The sequence below is a fragment of the Ambystoma mexicanum genome, chromosome 4q, assembly GCF_040938575.1.
Source record: "Ambystoma mexicanum isolate Mex_15411 chromosome 4q, UKY_AmexF1_1, whole genome shotgun sequence".
NCBI lineage: Eukaryota > Metazoa > Chordata > Amphibia > Caudata > Ambystomatidae > Ambystoma > Ambystoma mexicanum.
The window spans coordinates 654,424,812-654,449,227 of NC_090928.1; the positions used below are offsets into that span (position 1 = coordinate 654,424,812).

At 48.8% G+C, this 24,416-nt stretch overlaps 1 protein-coding gene across 3 annotated transcripts in view; it reads right to left on the bottom strand.

Moving 5' to 3' along the window:
• Positions 1–24,416, bottom strand: part of PSME4 (proteasome activator subunit 4) — a 3,386,216-nt gene that overhangs the window by 1,034,498 nt on the left and 2,327,302 nt on the right. For all 3 annotated transcript variants that reach the window (XM_069608231.1, XM_069608232.1, XM_069608230.1), the window contains one exon: positions 5,383–5,536. In XM_069608231.1, coding sequence (XP_069464332.1) covers positions 5,383–5,536 — 154 coding nt within the window. The remainder of the gene's footprint in view (positions 1–5,382; positions 5,537–24,416) is intronic.

Here is a 24,416-nt window from a genome sequence, read left to right on the forward strand (position 1 = left end):
CACACGCCAAGGCTGCCCATTGTCGCCGCTCCTGTACGCTCTGTCCATTGTTAGGGAGAATTCTCATTCTATGACTGATTACCCTCAACTAGTGAGTCCACCAGCAGCTTTGCTGGATTTCTGAAGTTTATTTTTCCACTTGGTAAGAGTGTGAGCCTTTTCCCACTCTTACATGTGTTTTGTCATGCGTATTTTTACTGTTTGTGTAATAGTGGGCTCTGGAGGACACCACTCCATGAACCCCACTTTTTCATGTGTGTTACACAGCACCTTCCGTGCAGTAACACAGGGTTGTCTTTGAGACTTCCCACTGACTCCATTTTCTGGGACTGACTACTGTCCCCCAGAAAACAACTAAAGTTGCCATTTACTTTACATAGTCATTTAAAACTACAGACCCAGTACACCCCATTTTATATGGAGTACTGGAAAGGGTCAACTCCTATCCCTTTTTGTCTGTGCCTCTTTGAGCTTTTAACATTCAGACTTGGCTGGTGGCAGTGGTATCTACCCTAACTTTTCTACCGCGATTATATTATATAAACGTGGTACTGTTCCAGGCCATCGTAGTAGCCTCAAACATAAACCCGCTTGACCAAATACTCTTTCTTTTGGCTCCGGTCGGGTTTATTCGCTATTTCTTTTTGTTAAAGTCCTTCTTGTGTTTTACTTTGCGCGGCAAACCAAGAAGCCCTCCTCTTGGCGCCTGGGTGTCTAAGTGGGCTGTATGGGAGGGAGAGGTGTAGTCACCCCTGCACCGGGTATCCTTGGAAACCCAAGTCGCACTTTGGCATGATTGACTAAGGTGGTTGTCCGGGCAGGACAACCCCCCTGCTGTGTGATTGACAGCTAGGCTGTGTGAATGGGGGATTTTCGCATAAAAGGCAGGACTCTGACTTCCAGCCCGAGTCGCCACTGGAACTGCAAGGAACCGAAGAGAAGCAGAGAAGAAGACGGCTCCTGCAACTACCGAGTCCCGGTGGAGCCCTGCTGCAGTCCTGTGCTATCTACCCTTCAATGACAATAGAAGATCCAGTCCGGACTCTTCTTCCCTGGAGCCTGGTGGGATCGACCAGCTCATCTTTCACAGCCAGAGGATCCTCTTCGTTGTCGAAATCGCACACTGCTGCAGTGGTCCGGATAGCCATCTGTAGTGCCTCTCTTGTTTTAAAGGAGCGCACCTTTTATTCTCCGTCGCTGCTGCTGGCCTCATCCATGGGTAGTGCATATCACTCCAGAAGTCGTCCTTCTTGTCTCCACGGTTGAAGCTCCAGGACAGTGAGTCTGCAGGAAACTACCAGGAACAACTGCCGTAGCACCAGCTTCTTCAAAGAATAAGGTACTGTGTCCAGCTTTGAGGAACTAGGGTGAACCCTTTACTCCTCATCCAAGGCTTGCCCTTGTCATCCTTCCCTTTTATAACTTTTGCTTCCTCTGTTGACAATATCCAAGTACTCCTGGCAATCTTCAATCGTGAACTATCTGACTGTGTGATCCTCGACAACAGGAACCCGGTTCCACTTGACACTGGCGCAGGCCTATTGACTTATCTTCTTGTCAGAAAGTGTTCTCTGATTCTGTCTGCCTTGACAAACTTATTGCCTATGATTTTTGCCCCCAACTCTCTTTTGTCAACTCAGGTGCTAAGTGTGATTTTACCCCGGTAACATTTCTTCCCGTGGATACGCGTGTCTTTAATAAGACTGAACTGTCATTACTGTCAAAAGGTTATCGCATATGTATTCCCGGTAACGCCTTTTGTTTCATAACACGGGTCTGTCAAATCATAAGGTACTTACCTTGAGTTGTTCTACAAAAAGAAATTGGTTGTGGGTAGTGTATTTTTCGTGTGCTTTTAATTGAATAGAAGTGAAGTGTTTTGCAAACAGATGGTCTAGAAATAAATGTACTTTTACTTTTCAACCAAAAACCTTGAGTCAGTGTTTGCTTGAGTCACAGTAATTGTGGTCATTTGTGTAATTTCTACTACTGCTCATTTGCTCTTGAGATAAGTCTGGCTGCTCCGGTACTGCTACCACCTTAACAGTGTAGTACGGGCTTGTACCAAAGGTGAACTTGTATTACCACTTGTAGTCTTAATTGTGTGTAGTGGTCCCTAAGAGCACTGCAAAGGATTCTGCCTAACACCCATTGAACCATTGGCCATAAAATTGCGCGCGAATCCAGCATGAGCAGGAATACTCCAGGGCCCAGAAGAGCACAAAGTCTCATTTTACACAGATGACCTACTTTATGTCAGCAACTGTCCGGACGCACTCCCCTATGTTCGGTCCCTACTGCAAGAGATAGGCCCAATGGTGGGCTACAAAGTGAACTGCAACAAGACAAAAGTCATGCCTCTCTGACGCGATATACCCTGGGACCCTGGAGGAATCGCACCTTTCACGCTCCAACCGTACTCCTTGAAATACCTGTGGATTCGAATAAGCGCCTCAATCACAGAACTCAGAGACCTTAACTACCCCCAGGTATTGGACAACATCCGCAAAGACCTTGAGAGGTAGGACACATTGACACTCTTGCAGACAGGAAGGATAAATGCCCGTAAAATGACCTCCTACTCCAAACTCATTTATATTGCAATGATGGTACCAATTGCACCGACAGCACAAATGCTACAAGAGACAAACAAAACCATCAGCAAGTTCATCTGGAGGGGCAAGAAAGCCTGGGTCAGACTCACGATCCTACAAGCTCACAAATTCGCAGGGGGTCTGGCAGCTCCCACCCTCAGGGCAAACTGCCAAGCAGCTCAGCTGGTTTGGATGAAACGATGGCTCAATCAAAATGAAGGCACTAGCTGGCACAACATGGAGACATCCACCATGACCCCACTGCGCCCCATTGAAGTTACAGCGACCCCGCTGCACAAGCTCCCGAACCGCATCAAAACGCATCCCATATTAAGACCGACTCTTCAACAATGGCACAGGCTCCGAGCGGCGCAGCGGACACAGGTCAAGTACCCACCGACTTGGGCCAGCATAAGGTCGATCCTATCCTGGGGAGCGGCGCAGACACTACACCACCGGCAAGCTGACACATGGGCCAATGTTCACCTAATGGACATTCTAGAGGAAGGAACACTGGTGAGTTTCCCAGAGGCCCGTATGAAACTAGACCTGGGGCCAGGCGACTGGGTACTCTATCACTCCATCCAAGCGTCGATACTCCAACATACCACACGGGAATCCAGACTGCAGCCCCCCATGCCATGCGAGAAAGCAATGGATCACAACACCGAGGCATTTCCATGCATCCGTATCTTCTACCTGAAGGCCACCCAGAATAACCTCCACAGACTGAACGCCCTGGCAGCAGTCTGGACAGTGGACCTCGACACACCAGTGGGCTCACCCGACATCCAGAGAAGCTTTGCAGTGATCCCAAAAGTCTCCCTCAATATCAAGAATAGAGAAACCCAATACAGGATCATACAGCATCTATACTACACCCCGACAAGATGTACAAAAAGGGAACCCGCTCCACTAACCAGTGCTGGCGGGGCTGCACTGGCATCGGAACCATGGGCCACATAATCTGGTCATGCCCCAGCGTAGCCACATACTGGCAACAGGTCTTTCAGACACTCAACGCCATAGAAGGAGCGGATGTCCCCTTTTCCCCTCTGGTGCTTGGCGACGACGGCACAGACTGGCACCAAGACCCACAGACTAACAGAATGATCTCCCTCATGTTCACAGCAAGGAAACACCCGATTATGCACTGGAAATCAGCACAGTCACCGACGGGTGCCGAATGGTCAAGATCATTCTCCAAAATGTGTACCCTGGAACGTGCAGTTTACAAGAGACAAACACTTGCTAACCCCACCAGAGGCTTTTGCTTTGGAGAGCTCCTGGAGACTTACATATGACCCCACGGAACCTGGCCCAAACCGTGAGAGAGCACTCACCTGGCCGACCCAACTCATCGGGTGCTCCCCAATGAGGGTGGAGCGCCAGGAGAGACTCGGGAATGATGGGGTGGAGAGGGGGAGGAAAGGGCAACGCTGCTCTGGGAACAACATGTCCGGAACAGGGGAGGGAAAATTTAACAAAAATGGGCAACTAGGGGAATGCCTTGCAAGCAAGCCCTATACTCAAACTCTCAGACTCTCGAACCTGCCGAAACTAAATAGCTGCGGACCCCCCTGCTGGGGCGATGACCTTGGTCTTTGCCATACACGTGGGTCCTATCCATAGGCAAAAGGGGAAATGTTATTGTGATGGATGTCTGTTAGAATCAATGTTAACTCTTTGTTTACTTGAAAACCGAATAAACAGAGTTTGGAGGAAAAAAAAGAAAAAAATATTGTGGGGAAATTTGGTGGGATAATGGTAATCTCAGCATTAGATTGTGTCCTCCAAAGTGACCATGCCATTGTGTCCACTATACTGTAAAAGAGTCTTGGACATTACAGCTCTCATGAGATTTGCAACAGATGTCTCTCTCTGAACGGTCTTATATTTGCTATCGATAACCATTCTAAGACACAAGTAACTATTCATCTAGCTTTTGTGCCTCACCCAAGCATGTGTGTGAAACAATATTTGAATGGATACAAAGGTATTACAGCAGTATCCGTCCACAGGCATGGACGAATGACAAAATAGTTTATTTTCATCCATAAGCCAAAGATGACTGCCTCATCCTCATGACTGCCCACTGCGTGTGGTACGTCATGGATAGCTCAGTGCTCAGGTGTATTTGGTGGTATGGCCTAGAAGGCATTCTAATTAATAGCATCGATTGAGGATATTATCAATTTCCTTCATTGTAAATGCAGGTATCCGTGATCAGTGACATTGACCATGCCTTTTCTAATGCCATTATGATTTTGCTCGTTTTCTGACTTTGTATTGTCATTTACACCCTTCTTTACTCAAGATGAATTTAAATTTCTTCTTTGTTGCCTAAGTTAAAGCCTCATGAGGCGAACTACTAACTTCTCGTGATGTTGGGCAAGCTGGATACTGGAAATTCCAAGGCTGCTTATGTTTGTGATGGCTGAGCGAGTCTCCATCTAGTTCGAAGTTGAAAGTTGAGTGAGATTTTGCATCAAAGAAAGAGGAGCAGCAAAGTGAATTAAGTGAGATTATGGACAGCATCTTCCTTTATTAGACTTAAAAAAAAGTAAAAACAAAACGTAGAAAGCTAAAGATTTGACCAGTTTTCTGGAAATGTAGTTATGTAGTATCTGGTTGTTTACTTCTCTCAGTGTCTTTAACATAATCACAACAACCGTTAATTAAATAAGCATAGGTAATATGGATCGCTAACATTGCTACAACTGCTTGTTTGGGTTCACATTTCATACTTTATTTTTTCTGTTGATGATTAAATTAATGGGTTACTTACTGTGGCCAGGTATAGTATCCCCAGTGTGTTTTTTCAACAAAACAGCATGATTCCCAGGATTCTTTGGTATTTGGTAAATTTTCACTGTCATATTGGAGCCACTGATTATCAGGTCTGTCACCAACCTCAATGTTGAGAGGTTTCTCACATCCACCTTTTATCAAACATACAAAAACTTATATTTTAGGAAAATAAATCAGTTAAAAAACACACATGCAGCCCAGACCCGGAAAAATATTCATTAAATGTAAAATTAATGTCCCTCAAATACAAAAGTTTTCATTACGGATTGAACAAAAGAAGGTGGAACATTTTGACATGGACATACACATAAGGTTACATGTTTGCCTCAATACCATGATGTACAATGAATTCTATATTGCACAGATGCTTTAAAAAAAGAATATTTATTTCAAAAAGATGTTATAGGAATCTTATAACTAAGCAATATACAGGGAAATCTCAGCCTATGTAGTTACACAAATGGGTAATATTTATCCCTTTTAATTGATCTGTGTTAACATTTTTCACCACTGCATCACAAATAACACATTGTAGAACGACTGTGACTCTTAGCACTGTTCGACTTGTTTACATACATAACTACCTAAAACACCTAAATGAAAAACTGGAGAGAACCAATGATGAGCTACCACAGTACTCTTCTTTGTCACTTATATGAAAAGTTCAGTGATGCTTGAGACATTGGTAATCTTGGTTCCACAATACAAGAGAATTCAATGTAAGACAAAAAGAAACGGCATAACTCAAATTGCTATCCAAGTACGCAACAAATATTAGTCCACAAGACCTGTTTCAGTCTAACTCAAATGAGGCTGGAAATCCCTTCCATGTCTTCTGAGCGGTGTGTGTTGCATTTCCTACAGACAGACATTAGTAGGTCCCGAGCAGGTATTTTAAGCTTTGGGTTCTGAAGCCACATTTTGCATCAATGAACAGCCATCTTCCATCATCATTCTTTTGTCCTCAAGCCCAATGTTCGATAGGATTGAATGTAACATTAAGAAACTGGAGTAAGTGGATTTAAGCCAAGTGCATGTGTTATTGTGTAAAATATCATGTAGATTGCCCCTCAGAAAGCTGACCCACCACTAATCAATCACACTTTAATCTATGTTTTAATCACTTCGGGAAGCTTCTTTCTCATTTGCAAATGAGCACAGAGGAGAAACAAAAAGTCGTGTTTTTGCATGGATCTAGATTTTTTTAGAACGTACAGCTAATGGCTAGACTGGCTGTGGGGCTTCAGCGGACTGAGGAGGGTTAACTAGCTCTACTTTACAAGGCAAGTAGCATGCAGTCTGATCACTAGGGGTGTTGGATTTAAGACATTTTTTTTGCCCTGAACCTCACGCAATAGGAGCTAAACGCATTCCCCGCAGCAAAATGCACAAAAGGATGGACAAAATGAAAGGGAGCCCAATATGAAAAGGGACTCCTTCCTGGCAGGAAGAAATCAGAGAGGCAACAAATGGACAGAGAACCCACCACTGCTGCCAGAGCACAAATAAAGTTAAAAGGGCAAGTTACTTAACATTTGGTAAAGCCCTTTTGGTTAGATACAGTATTTCTAGCCAATTGAAATGCCACCCAGGTGTATATTGTTTATGAAATACGTCTCACAGTTACTATGTGGCATCATGCAGCAATGCCCTGACTCCGTCACAGTCACTGGCCCCTCTTCAACCAGCAATGACATCCTCAAAACATATACACTTCCATCCTTATAAAAATATAAGGAAAACGGGGCATGGCTTGAGGCACCGATGATGCAGATGCCTCACTAAGAGCTCTGTGGGACGCCCAGGCTTTAACCAATATACGTCAGTTTTGTAGCATTGTTCCAGGCACGGAGGTTCCCTAGCAGGTGGCAGAGTCCTTCCTGACGCAGCCGTCCGAATGCGGGCTGGAATCGGAGCAGGGAAGCCTGAGATAACTTGGCTGGCAGAAGCTGCGCTGGGCTGTGATTTGGTGTCCAAAGATGGCAGCCGCTTGAAAGGGGAGGTGGAGCTGGCCCTTGCAACACAGCGTCTGACGCCTTGAGTCGGTCGGCCCCCCTTTCCCCCCAAGCAGAATAGGCTGCAGCGCCCACACACCGGCAACCATCTGACAATCGCTGAGGTACCGAGGGGCTGGGGAGCGGCGGGCGATCGTTAGCCTGCCCGCCACCTCGCGGGCGGAGGCGAGAAGCAACAAGAGCCGCAAAGCAAGGGGGAGCACCGGAGGGCTGCAGGTACCCCGCAGGGTGGAGGACTCGCCACATCGGGGCCCAGAGAGGACACAGATAGTTCCCTCCCCGCCCACACCCCACTGTGACACTGGACATCTGCCACAAAGTGGCTCCCTGAATAGTAGGCCGAGTAGTGTGGGCTCCCCTTTGCTCTGGTTTCCTATCCCCTAAACTATGGAACTATGGAATGAACTACAGACAGTTTTGTTGTGGAAAAATTATAGGCCGTAGGCATTTATTTTCTACAGAAAATACACAACAAAAATATATAACAATGTGCTTTTGGGCACTTCGTGTCCAGGGTTGGAGATGCCAAACCTTCTCAGCAAGTCTTTGTTACCCTTGGGCATCCGTTCCTGGACACGTGCCACCTACGACTTTCTTCTGACGTGTTGTCAGGTCCAGTCTTGAATCTTCCTGCAGGAGTGATGCTGGCCCACTAGACCCAGTAAGCCTGCCTGCCCAACAGTCCTTCAACAGATAAAACTACCAAGCGGGAAAACCCAAGGGGAAAGGGGAATGGAGGAGAAAACAACAAAAGACAGATCTTCACTGGCTGGCACTGATGTTCTCTGGAGCTGTATTATACGCCTCAGTGTCTGTGAAATCTAGGAGACAAATATATATATATATAAATATTAATAATCATTCCACTCTTGCTAATTTTTCTAAATTACTACCACTCTCCTAATTGTACCTGTAGCCTATGCTCTGATGCCGATAGGCTTATTTAGTTTCTAGTTGAAGTATTGAATTTCTGTAATCATTGTTTTCTTTCTTCTTCTTTTACTGTGGTAATATAATCTTTAGGAAATGTCTTGGTTTTTTTATTTTTGCAGACTAAATATGAATTCTTGAAAATCTAACTCAGTTTAGTCTCTTGGGTCTTTCAAGCATTTCACCTTCTTATTCACAAAAATATATATTACATATACATTTGCTTCTTACAAATACTCTTCCTGGTATTAATTGTTTTAGAAGAAAGTCTGTTGCTTTATATCGAGTTTGCACAACTCGTGCTATCATCCGATGCTTTTATATGTTAAACTGCTCAAAAAGATCAACTCAGATGCAACGAGTTCCGCGTGATACGTTTTCTTCCTGTAAATACGTCAGACGTAACAACGCTTCACGTACGCCATTGTCCTGCAAACCATCGCTTCCTGAAAAGACTTTCCGACGCTTGATGTATGTAATTGTCCTGCAAACGATTGCTTCCTGAAAAGACGTCACGACGCATGCACACGCGCACAACGTTCTTAGGGTTCCTTTTTCTAACTTCCTAGATGTGCGTAGCGTACGACTCGAAACGAAAAGAAATGCTCGCACTTGCAAGCTAGCGTATTTATTTTTAAAACAAACGCGAGTCTCTATCGAAGGTTAACGCGCGCCTTGTTAGTATTATTACACGCGCAATAATTAACTCTGATTCAAAAATTACGCGCAACAAGAGAAGTTCAAAAATTAACACAGAACCTTTTTTCTTCAACCAAAAAATATTAACATTAGATTTCACTCAATTTTCTCTTAGGTTAAATTCAAACTGATATCCTTGACTTTTAAACTTTGAAGATTTAAATAAACTTAGCTTGCTTCATCTGTACTTATCTTCACAGCTTTCTGGATAACTTCACTTAAACTTCAAACCCATGGAAATTTGGAAATTTTAAAATCTTCTTGGATTACGAGAATTAAGTATACTTTAAAATAATTCACTAGAGCTAAAGAAACTGCAAACTGCCTCTAAGGCAACTAAAATGAAAGGCAGTTTAGAACTCTGATGAACATTCCAAACTACCTCATTATCTATTCCCTCCAATTACTGCTGCAGAAAGGACACTCCATCTTGCTTTGGGGAAACAAATGATTCCTGTAAGTGTCATTAAGGAATATTTCAGTTAAAATTCTCAACTCTCACCAAACATAACCGAAACATCACTCTGTAAATATTAATCTACAAATACTGTGTTTACTAGTAAATGGGAGTTCTGGAAAGTAATTACAATATAAATTCTAAATTTAGTGTTCACTAAAAGTGTATGCTGAGGAAGCCATAGAAACCTGCCTTGGAATCCTAACACTTTTCCTTTTAAAATTATGTACCCTTGAAACTCTTGACATGTACCATGGAATCCTGACACGTGTACCGAAGAAAGTACTCAGCGTTCCGGCTTCTCCTTGGTTCGTCTTCTTTTGTTTTATGCAGGGTGGGTTGGGTGGCAAAAACGTTTCTTCTCCCCTTTTCCAGGCCCTAGGAGCTTACCCGAATGAGGTGAGCGCCTTACCTGGTTTGTGCTTTCCCCTTCTTTTGGGGGACTACTTATACTCCCCAGCCCCTTTGTTATTCCCTTGGGGGGCTGGACCTCCCCCGGCCCGCTGTTGCTCCCCCCCCACCTTTTCCTGGTGTTGTGGGTTGTTTCCTGGCAACACTGGGGTTGGGGTGCCACCTGGCTGCCCCTCCCCTTGTTTTTCGTGCCGTTTTTCCCCCACCCCGCGCCTAACCCCCCCAGGCCCTCCATCGTGCCGTACTTTGTACGGCCCTGGGCCTGGAGCATAAGCCTTCCCATACCTACACCGCCAGGACTATCCCACAGATCTGCTCACCAGCCCCAACACCACCTGAGAGGGGCCGGAGCAGCCTGCTGCAAAGGGCACCATCCGACACTCTGAGGCCAGAGCGACCTGCCGCAGTGAAGACGGACACATGGGGAAACCTGTGCATTCCTAGCCCCTGCCAGGCAGGCTTGCCGAATAAGGGAAGCGCAGCCAGCCACGACACCCCGATGCAGCTGGGGCACTCTGCAATATAAAAGCAGGGAGGTCGCCCATCACCCGCTCCCATAGCACGTTGTGCTACAATCAGCAGACTAGGTACTGTGACCCGCGGCATCGGCTCCTCCACAGCTCCTCTGTCCCTGAATGCCCAGAGCCCAAAGAGGACACAGGGTGACCCCTCCTCGCCCACTCATCACAATGACACTGGATACCTGCCACAGCGAGGCTCCTTGAACAAGCCTCCCCATACCTGCACCGCCCAGACTATACCGCAGAACTGCTCTCAAGCCCCAACACCTCCTGAGAAGGAAGGGCCCAGAGTGGCCCTGCTGCAAAGGGCACCATCCGACACGCTGAGACCAGAGCAACCCCCCGCAGTGAAAGCGGACATAAGTGTAGACCTACACATTCCCAGCCAGGCAGGATCACTGAATAAGGGAAGCGCAGCCAGCCACAGCATCCCGCTGCAGATGGGGCTGCTCCCATAGCATGTTGGGCAACAATCAGCAAATGCCCTAGCAGAATTCAGGCACACCAGGCCCGGGCCCTTGGGAAGCACAGGAGGCTCAGACAACGAGGACCGGGCGGTGAGAACCCAAGAAGTGGCGGCAAGGTACTGTGACCCTCTATCAGATATCTCGGCTAGACAGTCCCCTAACCTGTTACAGCTGCAAGAGAAATCCAAGAAGACAGACCCCACCCAAGCGCGGCCCTCGTCACCTGTAAGATCCCAGGGCCAATGGGCCACACAGGACGATTTCCAAGGCCTCCTAGCCGACATCAAGATGGAGTTCCGCAACTGTATGTCAGAGGTCACAACTAAAATAGAGGGATTATACAACCGAATGGAAGAGGTGGAACATAGAGTGGGTGACACAGAAGATCAAGTCCTGGAACACTCGGCCCAGATTGCTGAGCTGCAGCAAAACATTCAATCTCTGGAAGGTAACCCTGAGAATATGAACCACAAGCAGGAAGATGTGGAAAATAGGTCCTGCAGAAATATCATTCGAATCAGAGGGGTCCCCACCTCAATATCAGACCAAGCCCTTCCGGCCTATATCGGAGACCTTTTCAAAACCATCCTCCCGCACTGCGATAAATCGCTGCTTATGTTAGATCGCACCCATAGACTGAGAGGCCATATGGGCACCTCCGCGACTGACACCCCTGAGGTGAGCACCAGAGTTCACTTCTTTACCATAAAACAAGAAATCATGGTTGCCAGCCGCACACAAGGGAACCAGACGTACACAGGATTCGCTATACAACTCTACCAGGACCTAGCCCCCTCCACAGTCCAACGCCAGAGAGCCCTAAGGCCGCTAACTCTCTTCCTGCAGAACCAAAAGATCAAATATCGGCCCCAGACAAAGCAAGCAGCCCGATGCCGAGGTCACAGCGGAACCGCTGGATGAAAGTCCCAAGGGGAGGGAAGCCGCCCGCCGCACACAACTAATGAGCAGCTGCTAGATCTCTGTGCCGTAACCTACACTCTCGGCGCCCGGGCATCCCACGAAATACCTAAGCCGAGTGTATGAAAAGTCACTCCGGCCCGAGGTCCCTTGGGCCTTGTTTGGTTGACCTTTGGTTTTCTGTTTTGTTCTTGGTTGGGCCCTTTTTTGGCCCTGCTAGTTGTCGGGCCACGTTTGGCCCCAGTGTGGATAAACCAAAACCCGGTTGCAGCGGACCAAATTTCACAGCTTAACACTGGAAGACTAGCCCCTCCAGGTGGCTTGTCAAGGCCACCTTTCCCCAGGCTTGACCACTAAAGGACGACTGCGGGTCTCCCCCCCGCCACATACCAAGCTGCGATACATCTCACTGAACATCAGGGGCATGAATTCCCCTAGAAAAACGCAAATATACCCTTCAACACATGCAAGGCCTCGAGGCCTCAGTGGTGTTCCCCCAGGAGACACATCAGTTGGTGGAGGACTTCCCAAGGCTTCGAGGACGGGCTTTCCCAGTACAATACCTGGAGTTGGGAATCAGTAAAAGAGGGGGGACAGCGATTCTACTGGCGAAAGGCATCGCCTTTAAGTAAAGGGGGACTGTTAGGCAGAAACCTGTGCAGTTACCTTAGGGACCACTGCAAAAGATTTAGGACTACAGGTGGTTGGCAGTAAACCCAATTGGTAGCATCTGTACCACCCAGATTTACCTGTTAGCTGTGGCTGAGCAGTCAGACTTCTCTCAAGATGAGTTAGGCAGTATATAGAGTATACACAATAGGTACAGAGATACAGTAGCACAAACAAACACTGACCAGAGCTTTGGTGTAAAAGTATATAATTATTTATTTAAAGACACACTTGTAAATCACACTAGCACAAAAAGAGGTAAGTAAATTCAACACACAGTCACTATTATATATATCCAACCCTGATTACTTATTAGACAAGTCTTAATGAGAAACACCACTTATTTTATGACAGAGGTGAGCGCTTAACATAAGATGGCACTCTAAGTTATTAAAAAGGGAGGGAAAAAGGCAGAGTTATGAAAGCACACAAATTTCAATACTTTTCAAAGAACCACAGTGAGGCAGGTTAGGCAAAGTCTACTGGAGAGCAAGGAAGTCCAAATGCCAGGCCCACTCTTAGAGAGAGCAAGCGAAATGTGTCCAGGATCACACCAAAAGAGTCTTTGTAGATAGTTCGCAAAAGATTGAGATTAAGTCAGGAAAGGTTAGTTAACAGGCCCCAGGCTAACCCAGGTTAGAAAGTCGAGGATTTACTGTCACCCCTAACGATCTGTCGCAAGGGAAGCCAGGCGGGACACAGTACCTGAAATGGGAAGAACGCTCCAGTGGGGGCAGTTGTTCCTGGCAGCGGGTGCAAGTCTGTGTTTCGTCCAGAGGAAGAGGAGGCCTCGACGTGGAGGAAAGATGAAGGTTGTTGCACTGCCAGGGAAGAAACCAGCCACGGAGTTTCCCGGTTACAAGGTACTACCCTTTTCTTCGCGGTAGTGGTAAACCGTGGTATTCTGGTTGCCGGGGTGCTTGGCACGGGCAAGGCGGCCACGAGATGGTCCAGGAAGGTGAAAAGACGGGCAAACTGGTTATCCCCACCAGTCAAAGGAAGAAGACTCTCCGGACTAGAGATCTCCTCTGTCGTCGGGAAAAGTGGTGAGACGGTTCAGCAGGGCTCCACCAGGGGTTTCGTCATTGCAGGTCGGCTCGGCTTCTCCCTCCTTGGATTCTTTAGGTCCTGTGGCGACTTCTGAAGTTCCAATCCCCAAAGCCCTGCTTTTATGCAGAAAACCCCCATTCATTCAGCCTAGCTGTCACTCAAACATGCTAAGTGGTGAGCTGGGCCAATCCCACAAGAGTGCGACTTGAGTTGCCGAGGCAACTCAGTCCAGTGTGCCTAAACCCCCTCCCACACCCCCTGTGGTACCCAGACAGAGTGGCACCACTTTTGGAGGCTTCTGTGGAGAAGCCCGCCAAAAAGTGGAACAAAGGGCTCGACTTGGGTTGGAGTCACAGAAGCAAACGCCATTTTGGAACCAAGTTTCGGCAAAAAATACCAACCAGTGAATTTATATTAATTTATTAAACCGACGGTATGTTCAAGGCCATTTTAAAAAGTGGTAGCCTCGAACAAATGGGAAAATCCCATAGGAATATATTTGCGGTCGAATATAAAAAGTAGTATCCACTGCCACCAGCCAAAACTCGGTCGGGGAGGACTGGATAGTGCCCCCTCGAACAACAGACCCCCGGGGCAATCGAATTGCCCCAACCAGTACGTCCACAATGTGATGGTTTGTACTGGTTCTGTTCACAAGTTAAGACTAGTAAAGCCAATGGTGACTTTACATGCCCTGGGAGACAGTAGTCAGTCCCAGGTTATGGAGTCTATGTCTTGGGGGTCGCTACGACACCCCTGGGTTACTGCACGGAGGGTGCTGTGTAACCCACATCTCAAAAACACATGAAGCCCTATGGGGTAAAGGACCCCATAGCCCATCAAACACATACAAAGTCAAAGTAACACCTCAAATCATGTCTAAGAGTGGGAGGAAAAGAGTCTCACTCTTAGCAGGAGAAAAAAATAAACCCCAAAAATCCAGCAAAGCTGCTGGGGAACTCACTAGGTTTCGGAAATTAGCCTTTTCAGAGAATTCTCCCTAACAGGGACCCTGCAAAGCACGGACTGCAGATACGTGGCAGTAAAGGGAGATCTCTACGGCCAAGTCCACACGCTGATCACGGTCTATGCACCCAATGATGGCAAGGAAGCCTTATTCGCAGACCTGGAATCATCCCTTCTCCCCTTTCCCGAAGGCCAAGGAGTCATATGGGGCAACTTCAATGGGGTCCCCAACCCCTTGCAGGATTAAATCGGGCACCCCGACAGCCAGAGACTTTAAAATCGCATTAAGCCTTTGTAACCTATTCAGAACCTGGGGGGTCATGGACACCAGGAGGATCCTCCATCCGGACACAGCAGACTTTTCATTCTTCTTGCATGTGCACAGCTCCTCAGCCCGAATAGATCTGTTCTAGCAAGCCCCCAACTCCTAACGTTCACAGATGAGGTGGAGATCGGCACAAAGGTCCTATCCGACCATGCTCCAATACGCCTATCCGCTCATTATGTAAACGGCAACAAAGCTAACAGATACCTGGTAAGCAAGTTGGACAGAACCCGCAGGCAGAACCACATTGCCTCTCTGAAGAACCCAGAGGGCACAACCCTGTATGGAGAAGAGGCAAAACTGCGGGTAGCTGTGGCCCAGCTGGCCGACACACTAACTGCTTTCCCTCGCCCACAGGCACTACAGGAAAAATGTATAACCACTGCCAGACTCCCACACCTCTCGGAAACGGACAGATACTCCCTGGATGCCCCAATTAAGGCTGAAGAGATTGCAGAAGTACTTAAACTTAAATCTCTGAAACCCAGGGCCCCAGGACTGGACATCTTCTCACTTAAGTTCTACAAACTCTTCCGCCCCTTCTCTTGGGCCCAATGACAGAGCTTTTTAACTCTTTCCGAGACACAGGCACCATAACCCCCTCTATGCAAGAGTAGATACAATCATGCTCCTGAAACCTGGCAAGGACCCGAAGGAGTGCCCATCGTATAAACCAATATCGCTTCTTAATGTGGACGCAAACGCGTACTCGAATGTGCTGGCAAATAGGCTGGTGCTAGTCCTACCGTCTATCACAGAACAGGACCAAGCAGGATTCATCAGAGGAAGAAGCACAGGGGACAACATCCGCTGAGTTCTCAATCTAACCGAGATGGCCATTCAAAACCGGTAGGGGCTTGCAATCTTAACCCTCAATGCCACCAAAGCCTTTGACAGGGTTGATTGGAACTTTATCCGACTGACACTGGAGGCATCCTAAGTTGGCCCCTTATTCCGCAGGATGCTATTAGCCAATTACCAAGCCCTGAGGACGTCACTACGATTGAACCAAAAAACCTCAACCCCAATCTCGCTCTCCTGCGGGACAAGACAGGGCTGCCCACTCTCCCCGCTGATCTTCGTCATGGTCATGGAACCGTTTGCACAAAGGATGCGCTTGAATGACAAGATAGCTGGGCTGGACATAAACGGCAAGCAGTTTAAGATTTCTGTGTATGCCAATGATGTGATGATCTCCATTACCGACGGTCAGTCCTCTCTACCCGCCGTCCTGGACCAGCTGGAAGCCTTCGAACAAGTGGCGGGATTCAAGGTGAACTACTCTAAATCGGAGGCACTGGGAATTAACCTAGATGCACCCCTCATGCCAACCCTCCATGCATACTGCCCGCTGTCATGGAGCACCGCTTCCTCAGCCTACCTAGGGATCCGTCTTGCGGCTGACCTGAAACAGCTGTATGCAGCAAACCCCCCAATACAAGGAGCTGGAAAATGACCTGAAGTACTGGGACGGTCCAGAAAACTCTCTGCTGGGCCGGGTTACAGCGTGCAAGATGATCCTCCTCCCTAGACTACTATACTTATGCTCAACCCTGCCCCCCCCCCACAGAAACAGCCTTTGGAGCAGCTACAGAGGAAACTCTCAAAATTCACCTGGAAGGGGCGCAGGGCCAGAATACCTTTGAAAGTCATGACAGGAGCAGCCAAATAGGGCGGCATAGGTCTGCCCAACCGCATGAACTATTTCATGCAGCTCAACTCGCAAGCGCCTCAGCCTGGGCTGAACAAGTGACCCCCCCCCCCGAAATAGACACGTATTAAACAAGCTAAAAGCCCGCTATAGCTGAACTCCCTGTTACATGTTGCAGGTGGTGCTACCCGCAGTCGCTGGCCAACGTTGCCATCATCTACCAAAGCAACCTTGGACGCATGATCATGGGCTCGGCGCAGGAAGAAGCTACATAAGGGGCTAAGTCCGCTCTCCCCGGTCCTCCGGAAACCCAGATTTCTCGCCCGGAATGGAGACAGCGAACTTTAGTGGATGGGTTGTATCGACTCCTTCAAGAAGACATGCTGACGGTCAGGCCTCCATATATGGCCAGATGGGAGGCGGACCTGGGGCACCCCATCGAGGATCAGACATGGGTGGAAATATGGACAAGGATCAACTCAATCTCCAAATGCGTTACAAATAAGGAATGTACACTGAAGCTCCTCCACCACTGGTATTACTCCCCGGAACGCCTGCACCACTGCCACGCATCCATAGACTGGGGCTGCTGGAGGCACTGTGACACACGGGGGACCTTCTTTCACATGTGGTGGGGTGCCCAATGGTACAGGCCTTCTGGATAGAGATCATACAAATCATTGAGGACATAACCCAGCGCAAGCTGCCCATGGACCCAGAGGTGATCCTCCTGGAGAGCAGCGAGCCCAGACTGTTACCCCAAAGCAGGGCACACTGCTAAATTGCTCACACACTTGCTACTGGCCGCTAAGATAACAGTGGTCCGCAAATGGAAAGCACAGGAGGGCCCCCTATTCCCCCTCTGGTGGATAAAAGTTTGGGAAATTCTGGTGGCCGAGAAAGTCACTGCGGCAAAAGAAGGAGCTCTCCATCGCTTCACTGACTGCTGGGCTCCGGTGTTGGAATACCATAACCGATTCCCAGCACTAACTTTCCAGCCATGGCTGGTCACAAACTTTCAGACCTTAGGGCCCCCACGCCATCCCTGGTCACCAGCGATGAACGAACATGGGGAAGATCGCAACGGGGATGGTCGAGGGGTATAGTTAGATATGTTTTTCTTATGTCAAACGAAAAGGGGGTTGTTCCAGTGCTGATAACTAAACGTATATTCTGTACCGAAATAAATAAAGTTGTTAAAACGAAATATATAAGGAAAACACAATTTAAAAAATAATTGTAAAGGAGTAGGCGGGAGGGTTGTTGAGGAAACCGTGGGATAAGGTTAAGTTACTTACCTGTAACTGTTGTTCTCCAGCACGGGTCTGGCATGGATTCACATGTTCATGAATTTTGCCCGTTGTCAGACTGGGAATCCTCCGTAAAAGAAAAAACTGTTTTACTTTAGCTTTAAAACTGTATTTCTCCTCTAAACCAATAATTGTCCATTGGGTCATACTGGCCTCATCCAATGACAGTCCTCTCCCTAAGCTCCACCCATGGAGGCCATCTTCAGATTTGGTAAGCAGGTAAAGTGGCAATATGAACCAAGAAAAGCCACAGAGGTGAAGGAAGGAGGATTTGCATGTGAATCCATGCCAGACCCATGCTGGAGAACAAGAGTTACAGGTAAGTAACAAACCTTCTCCAGCATGGGATCTGGCATGGATTCACATACTCATGAATAACATTTACGCAGCAGAACATCTACACAACCACGGGAGGTGGCAAGGCTGAACAGAAGCATTAAACACTGTTGGAACAGACTCATCTCAAGTGAACAGCTTGCGTAGCAACGCTTGGCCAACTTGGGACTGCTCCCTGCAATCCATGTTGATGCAGTACAAACTTGTGAAGGTGTGCATGGACCTCCACGTATCAGCCCTGCAGATGTCGAGCAGGGGCACACCAGAGAGAAACGCTGTTGTTGCACCGATGGCTCTGGTAGGGCGGGCTCTCGGCCGGCCGGAAGAGGCCTGTAAGCCAGCCAATAACAGTGCATGATGCCACCTGGAGATGGAAGCCTCCTACAAGGCCTTCCTGTGATTCACAGGTCCACAATTGACAAACTGAGAAGTACAAAAACTGTGTGTGCCACGTAAAACTTCAAGGCACCAACAACAGCCAGCGAATGCCATGCCCTCTCTGCTGGCGATGACGGATTCTGAAAGAAGACAGACAAAACCAAAGGCTTGTTGAGGTGGAACTCAGACGGCACTTTCGGCATAAAGGTGGGATGTGTACGCAGTACCACCTTTGCAGCATGGAACGATAACTATGGCTATTTGCAGGACAGGGCCTGGATCTTCCCATCCCACCTGGCCGAGGTGATCGCCACGAGGAAAGTAGTCTTCCACGAAAGGAACTTTAGGGGAACCTGATGCATTGGTTCAAAGGGTGCCCCCATGAGCTTCATCAATACCACATTGAATTCCCAAGTTGGAGCCAGAGCCTTCACTGGTGGAAAAGTTCAGAAGAGGTCACTGATGAACTCCTTGACAAGTATGAGATCACAGGGAAGGCCTACCCGGTGTCCTGGTGTAACAGGATTATGGCGGCCAAGTGCACCTTGATAGAGGCGTGAGCCAGTCCAGCCTTAGCCAAGGAAAGCAGGTATGGCAAGGGACACGCAAGGGAGTGATCTTCTGCGCCCGGCACCATACAGAGAATCGCTTCCATTCATGGCTGTAGCATTTTAACATGGAAGAGGATCTCGCTTTGGCCAGGACACCCTTACATTCCATTGGCAAAGAATGTCAAAATAAATTCCAGGCCCTGAGGTTCAGCGACGCTGGATTGTGATGTATAATCGTGCCCCCTTCCCTGGCAAGAAGATCGGGAAGTAGTGGCAGCCTGATGTGTGGAGCCTTCGACAGGCGTTGCAGGTCTGGATACCATTTCTGTCTCAGCCACGCCAGAGCAACAAGTATCCTGCAGTGACACTGTCGGGATGTGTTGATCACTTGTAGCAGGAGTGGGAACAGAGGGAAGGTCGTAAAGGAAGAGTCCCTCCCACAGGAATGAAGAAGCATCCCCCACGCTTTTCAGCTCTGGGAACCTGCTGGCGAACCTCTGACACTTGGACTTTGTCGCTGTTGCAAAGAGGTTGATCTGGGGCTGACCCCATTTGCGGAATAGAATATCCACTTGGTCTTGGTGAAGCTCCCACTTGTGGCAATAAAGTAGCTCCCTGCTGAGTGAGTCTGAAATGGTGTTCTTGGCGCCCGCCAGGTGGAAAGGGACGAAAAACATCTCCTGATGAACGGACGAGCGCCAGAGTGCCTGGGACTCCTTGGAGAGAGCCATAGAGCGTGTCCCCCCCTGCTTCCGAATGTAGAACATTGTGGTGGTCGTCTGTGAAGATCCTCACCACCTTGCCCTTCAGCGACAGCAGGAAGGACTTGAGGGCCCAGAAGACCGCCCAAAGCTCCAGGATGTTGATGTGAAGAGCCTTTTCCTCTGCCAGCAATAGGTCTCTGGCATGCAAATGTCCGGTGTGGGCTCCCCAACCTTCCAGGGAAGCATCCATGGTGACTGTCTCTGGGTATGGCGGGACTTGGAACGGAGCCCCTTCTGAGAGTTGAAGGCGCATGCCACACCACTATCGCCCGATGGAACTTCTCGGTGAGGGTGATCTTGTACGTCCAGCCACCTCGCATCCAGAAACTCGTGGAGAGGTCACACCTATAGTTTGCAGAGGCGGATGAGATTGATGCAGGAGGACATTATGGCGAGCAGCGATTTGACTGCTCACAATGTAGCCGACCATGCCATCGACAGGAACTGTAACTACACCGGATGGCTACCACCCTTTCTTCCAAGGGCGACGCCAGACATGTTACTGTGTTGAGTCGGGCGCACAGAAAAAGCATTCTGCGATGCCTCCATGCAGGACTTTGGATAATTTATGGAAAATCCCAGATCCGTCAGCAGACGGATGGTCATTGTCCTGTGTTCGCTCGCCAACACGTGGGAGAGGGATCTGACAGGCCAATCATCCAGGTGGGGGTAGACATGGATGCCCTTGAGATGAAGGTGCACCTCCACTGAAGCCAGGCACTTTGTAAAGACTGTTGGGGCGAACTTCAGGCACCAAGGGTGAAGGGTAGTGCCATGAACTGTTAGTGTTGTCCCGGTACCACGAACCGCAGGAATTTGCAGTGTTTCCGGTGGATGGGGATGTGGAAGTAGGCGTCCGCCAGATCCAGCGATGCCAGGAAGTCGCCTTGCCCCAGCTGGCTGTAATGCGACCATCCTGAACATCTGGGACTTCAAGTAGTAATTGAGGTGTCTCAGGTCCAGGATCTGCCTCTACCCTCCTGTCTTCTTTCAGACCAGAAAGTATCTGGAGTACACTCTGCAGCCCTGAAGGCGCTGGGGGACAGGCCCCATCGCCCCCTTTTTTTTTTAAAGATGTTGTGGACCACCAGCAGCAGCTGCACCACATGCTTTTCTTGTCGAGACACAGGGGGAATACGGGGACACATGCGTTGCAACTCCAAAGTGTGCCCCTGTCATAGAATGTCCAGCACCCATCTGTCAGTGGTGATTATCTTCCACGAGTTGATGAACCTCACCAGCTAGCCCCGCACTGGGGGACACGAGTGGGGGCCTGAGTCCATGGCCGGTTCAGGCCTGTTTCGGTGTTGGGGCACTGCCCTGCGGGCAGCACCGACACAGTCCTCTACTACCATATGCCTGTGAGCCACCCCTATATGCCTCTTCTGCCGTGGATCGGGAAGGTTGCCAATAAGGGGTGTTCTATCCCTTGGAGGACCTGCCAGACTTTCCACTCGAGGAATGAAAGGACGCCGACTGATGTTGCTGCAGGGTACCCAGTGAACGTACGGTCTCCGTGTCTGTCTTGATCACTTGCCGGGACTCGTCAACGGTCTTGCCAAAAAGGTTCTCACCATCAAATGGCATGTCCAACACTTTGGACTGAATGTACAGTCTGAAGTTGGTGGCTTTGAGCCATCCCTGCCGCCGAAGAGATACTCTGTTGCCCATTTGCCGGAAACCTGTGGCTGCAATGTCCACTGACATTGTAAAGGCGCGATCCGAGGCCACTTCCATTTCCTGGAACAGCACCAGAGCTTCCACTTTATCGTCAGGTAAGAAGTCCAAAATAGGGCCAAGTTTACACCATAGCAGGACAAAATGGCCAGGTCATTAGAGGCTTTAATAGTGCTGGCAGCAGTGTCTATGATCATTTTCCCCCATTGCGTCCAGCTTCTTCCCTCCTGGTTTGGGGACACCATGGGCAAAGACAACAGGTTTGCTGATAGTTATGTGGCTGTGACCAGAGTCAGGTGAAGGCTGGGACCTCAGACACTTGGGTGCTGAGTCCTGGACCCTGTATTTCTTCTCAAGTCTATCCCACTTGGTCGGAGCAGTGCTCATGGTCTTCATCAGGGCCAAGCCCTCCTCCGAGATATCGTCCAGCAAGGGGATGGACAGGATGGAATTTCGTCTGGATGCCTTTGGTAAAGGAATCCTTCCTTTTTAGTCTCCTCAGGTACCAGATGTAACGAAGCAGGTGCCCTGGACATCATAGCATGAAACAAGCTGACCTTATCTGGTGGAGAGGCCCTGTGGGGTTCATCCGTGCCCAACGGTTCCCTGTCTATTGGTACAAAGTCATCTGCCTCGTCAGTGTCCATGGCCATAGTCGCTGTATCCGTGCCTGTGTGCGTCACCGGGGCCCCAGTCGGAGTCAAAACCCAAAGTGGGGGTGGTGGCAGAGGTGTCGGTTGACACCTTGGGCCTGGTGGGTCCTTTGCCTTGCGCCACGGTGGACTCCCAGGCTGCAGCCTTGGAGGGCTGCTAGATTGTGCAGGGCCCGGTGTGGGAGGCAGTCTCTGCTGGATTTACGAAGCCAGCGTGTGCAGTTTTGTCACTATGTCCAAGGACATAGCCCTCGGTTGAGGCGTGAAAGGAACGAGTGGAGGAGGTTCAGGACTGATGCGTCTTCATCTGCAAGGTGGTGAAACGGATTCCCTCCGTGGCGACCCCCCCAGCCCCACTGAGATGGGTCCCCAACCCCCTTTGTGGTCTGAATAATCATCTTCGGGCAAATCATCCTCACCCTCATCTGAGCTGGTATAAATCGGCACCGGCTTGTCCACGGCGGCCAGCGGGTCTGTACCCTTCTTAGGGTCGGCAGGAGCCTTACCCCTTGCCCTCTCCAGAGACTTTTGGGGCAGAGTGGCCAGGGAAGCTGTTCCTATTCCAGGGTCCTTCGCAGGCACACTTTGGTAGCAGGGACCTTCTGGGAGTAGCTGTCGCCGTGACGGTGGACACCTCTGTCGTGGCCAGCCCTCCCTTCCACAAAGAAGTGATGGCGAGATCGTCAAGCGGGTGGTTGGTGCCTTCGTCGACGTGGCTGTGGGCCCATTGATGAAGTTGTTCTGGCCGGCTGAGCTGCCGATGATGATGCTGCCACCGACTGGTGGTAGAGAAGGACCACATTTTGTCCTCTCCTTCAATGTCTTATCTGTTGACGTTAAGCAGAGTTTTGATGGAGTCAAGGACTTTCTCTTAGAGGGAGCACCCCTCACCTGTAGGCTCGCTGTATAAGTAGTTGGTGACAGCGACCTTGTCCTTACTGTGCTGGGACCCGCAACGCAGCGACCCCAGTGGCAATAACGTCGTGCAGCCTGGCCTTTTTATGGACCCCCGCGAGCGGGGCGTCCTCAAAGGACTTGGACCTCTTTTCTGAGGGAGTTTTTTCATAGGAAATGCCTTCTTGGGTGAAGCAAGACCATGCCCTGAAGCAGACTCAAAGGCCTTACCAGACTTCAACCAAGCCACCAGCCTGCTGTAGCAGGTTTTTTTTGTCAGTTTCAAAAAATCCCCTGTAGACCTTGAATCCTCCTCATCATTGTCCGGATGCAGTGAATACAGGCACTTATGGTGTTGATCTTCGCCGAACACATTCCTCAATCCACACTTCGCACAGAGTTTGAAGAGGCATCTCTTTTCTTCGGTCATGGTAAGAAGGCACAAAGTAGGCTCAAGCCCGGGCCTTCTTGAAACTCTATGAAAGATCTGCGATGTAGTATGATTTTCGCCGATAGCGGGAAAGATCCGACAAAATCGTTCAAAATGTACTCAAAATTTGTTGAAAAAACACCCAAAATATGAAAATAGCTTGGAGAGCAACAAGAGGACTCCTAACACTGAAGGGTGCAGTAAAAATCTGAAGATGGCCACCAGGGGTCGAACTTAGGGAGAGGATTGTCATTGGATAGGGGCAGTATTACCCAGAGGACAGTGATTGTTTTAGAGGAGAAATACAGTTTTAAAGTTGAAGTGAAACTATTTTGTCTTTCACCGAGGATTCCCAACCTGACTGGGAATATTCATGAGCATGTGAATCCAAGCCAGACCCCATGCTGAAGAACCGCGTGAATCCGAAACACACCAAAAGTGACCTATGCACCCATCACCACCAGAAGTCATTGAAGGATCCCAGGGGTCTTCTTACTCTTATCTGCCAAGCCTTTAAAGAGCCCACAGCAAGTTTCAGACTTCTACAGTCGGAGAAATCGTCAACCAAAGGAGAGCACCACGAACAGCCAAACTGCTGCACTTCCGATGGACTTTGGTTCAATTTTTCTTCTTGGACTCAGCATCCCAGTGGCCACTTCTTGCAAAGGGGCTCCAATCCTCGGAAGGGAATTGTCGAGTGAAACCGAGAAACTCTGCCACTTCTCCTGCCAAGGCACCAAAAGTACTATGAGGAGGATGAGCATTTTCTAGCATCAGGAGTTGTCCAGGGGTCACAGATTCGTCTCAGATCCTATTCTCCTGCGACCTGTCAGGTACTTTGGGGCGATAAAACATTTTTGTAACACATCAAATCACCATTATTTCGTTACACTTTCAACAGGAAAACATTTGGTTCATCTCAGTGTTCAAGATGTCTTC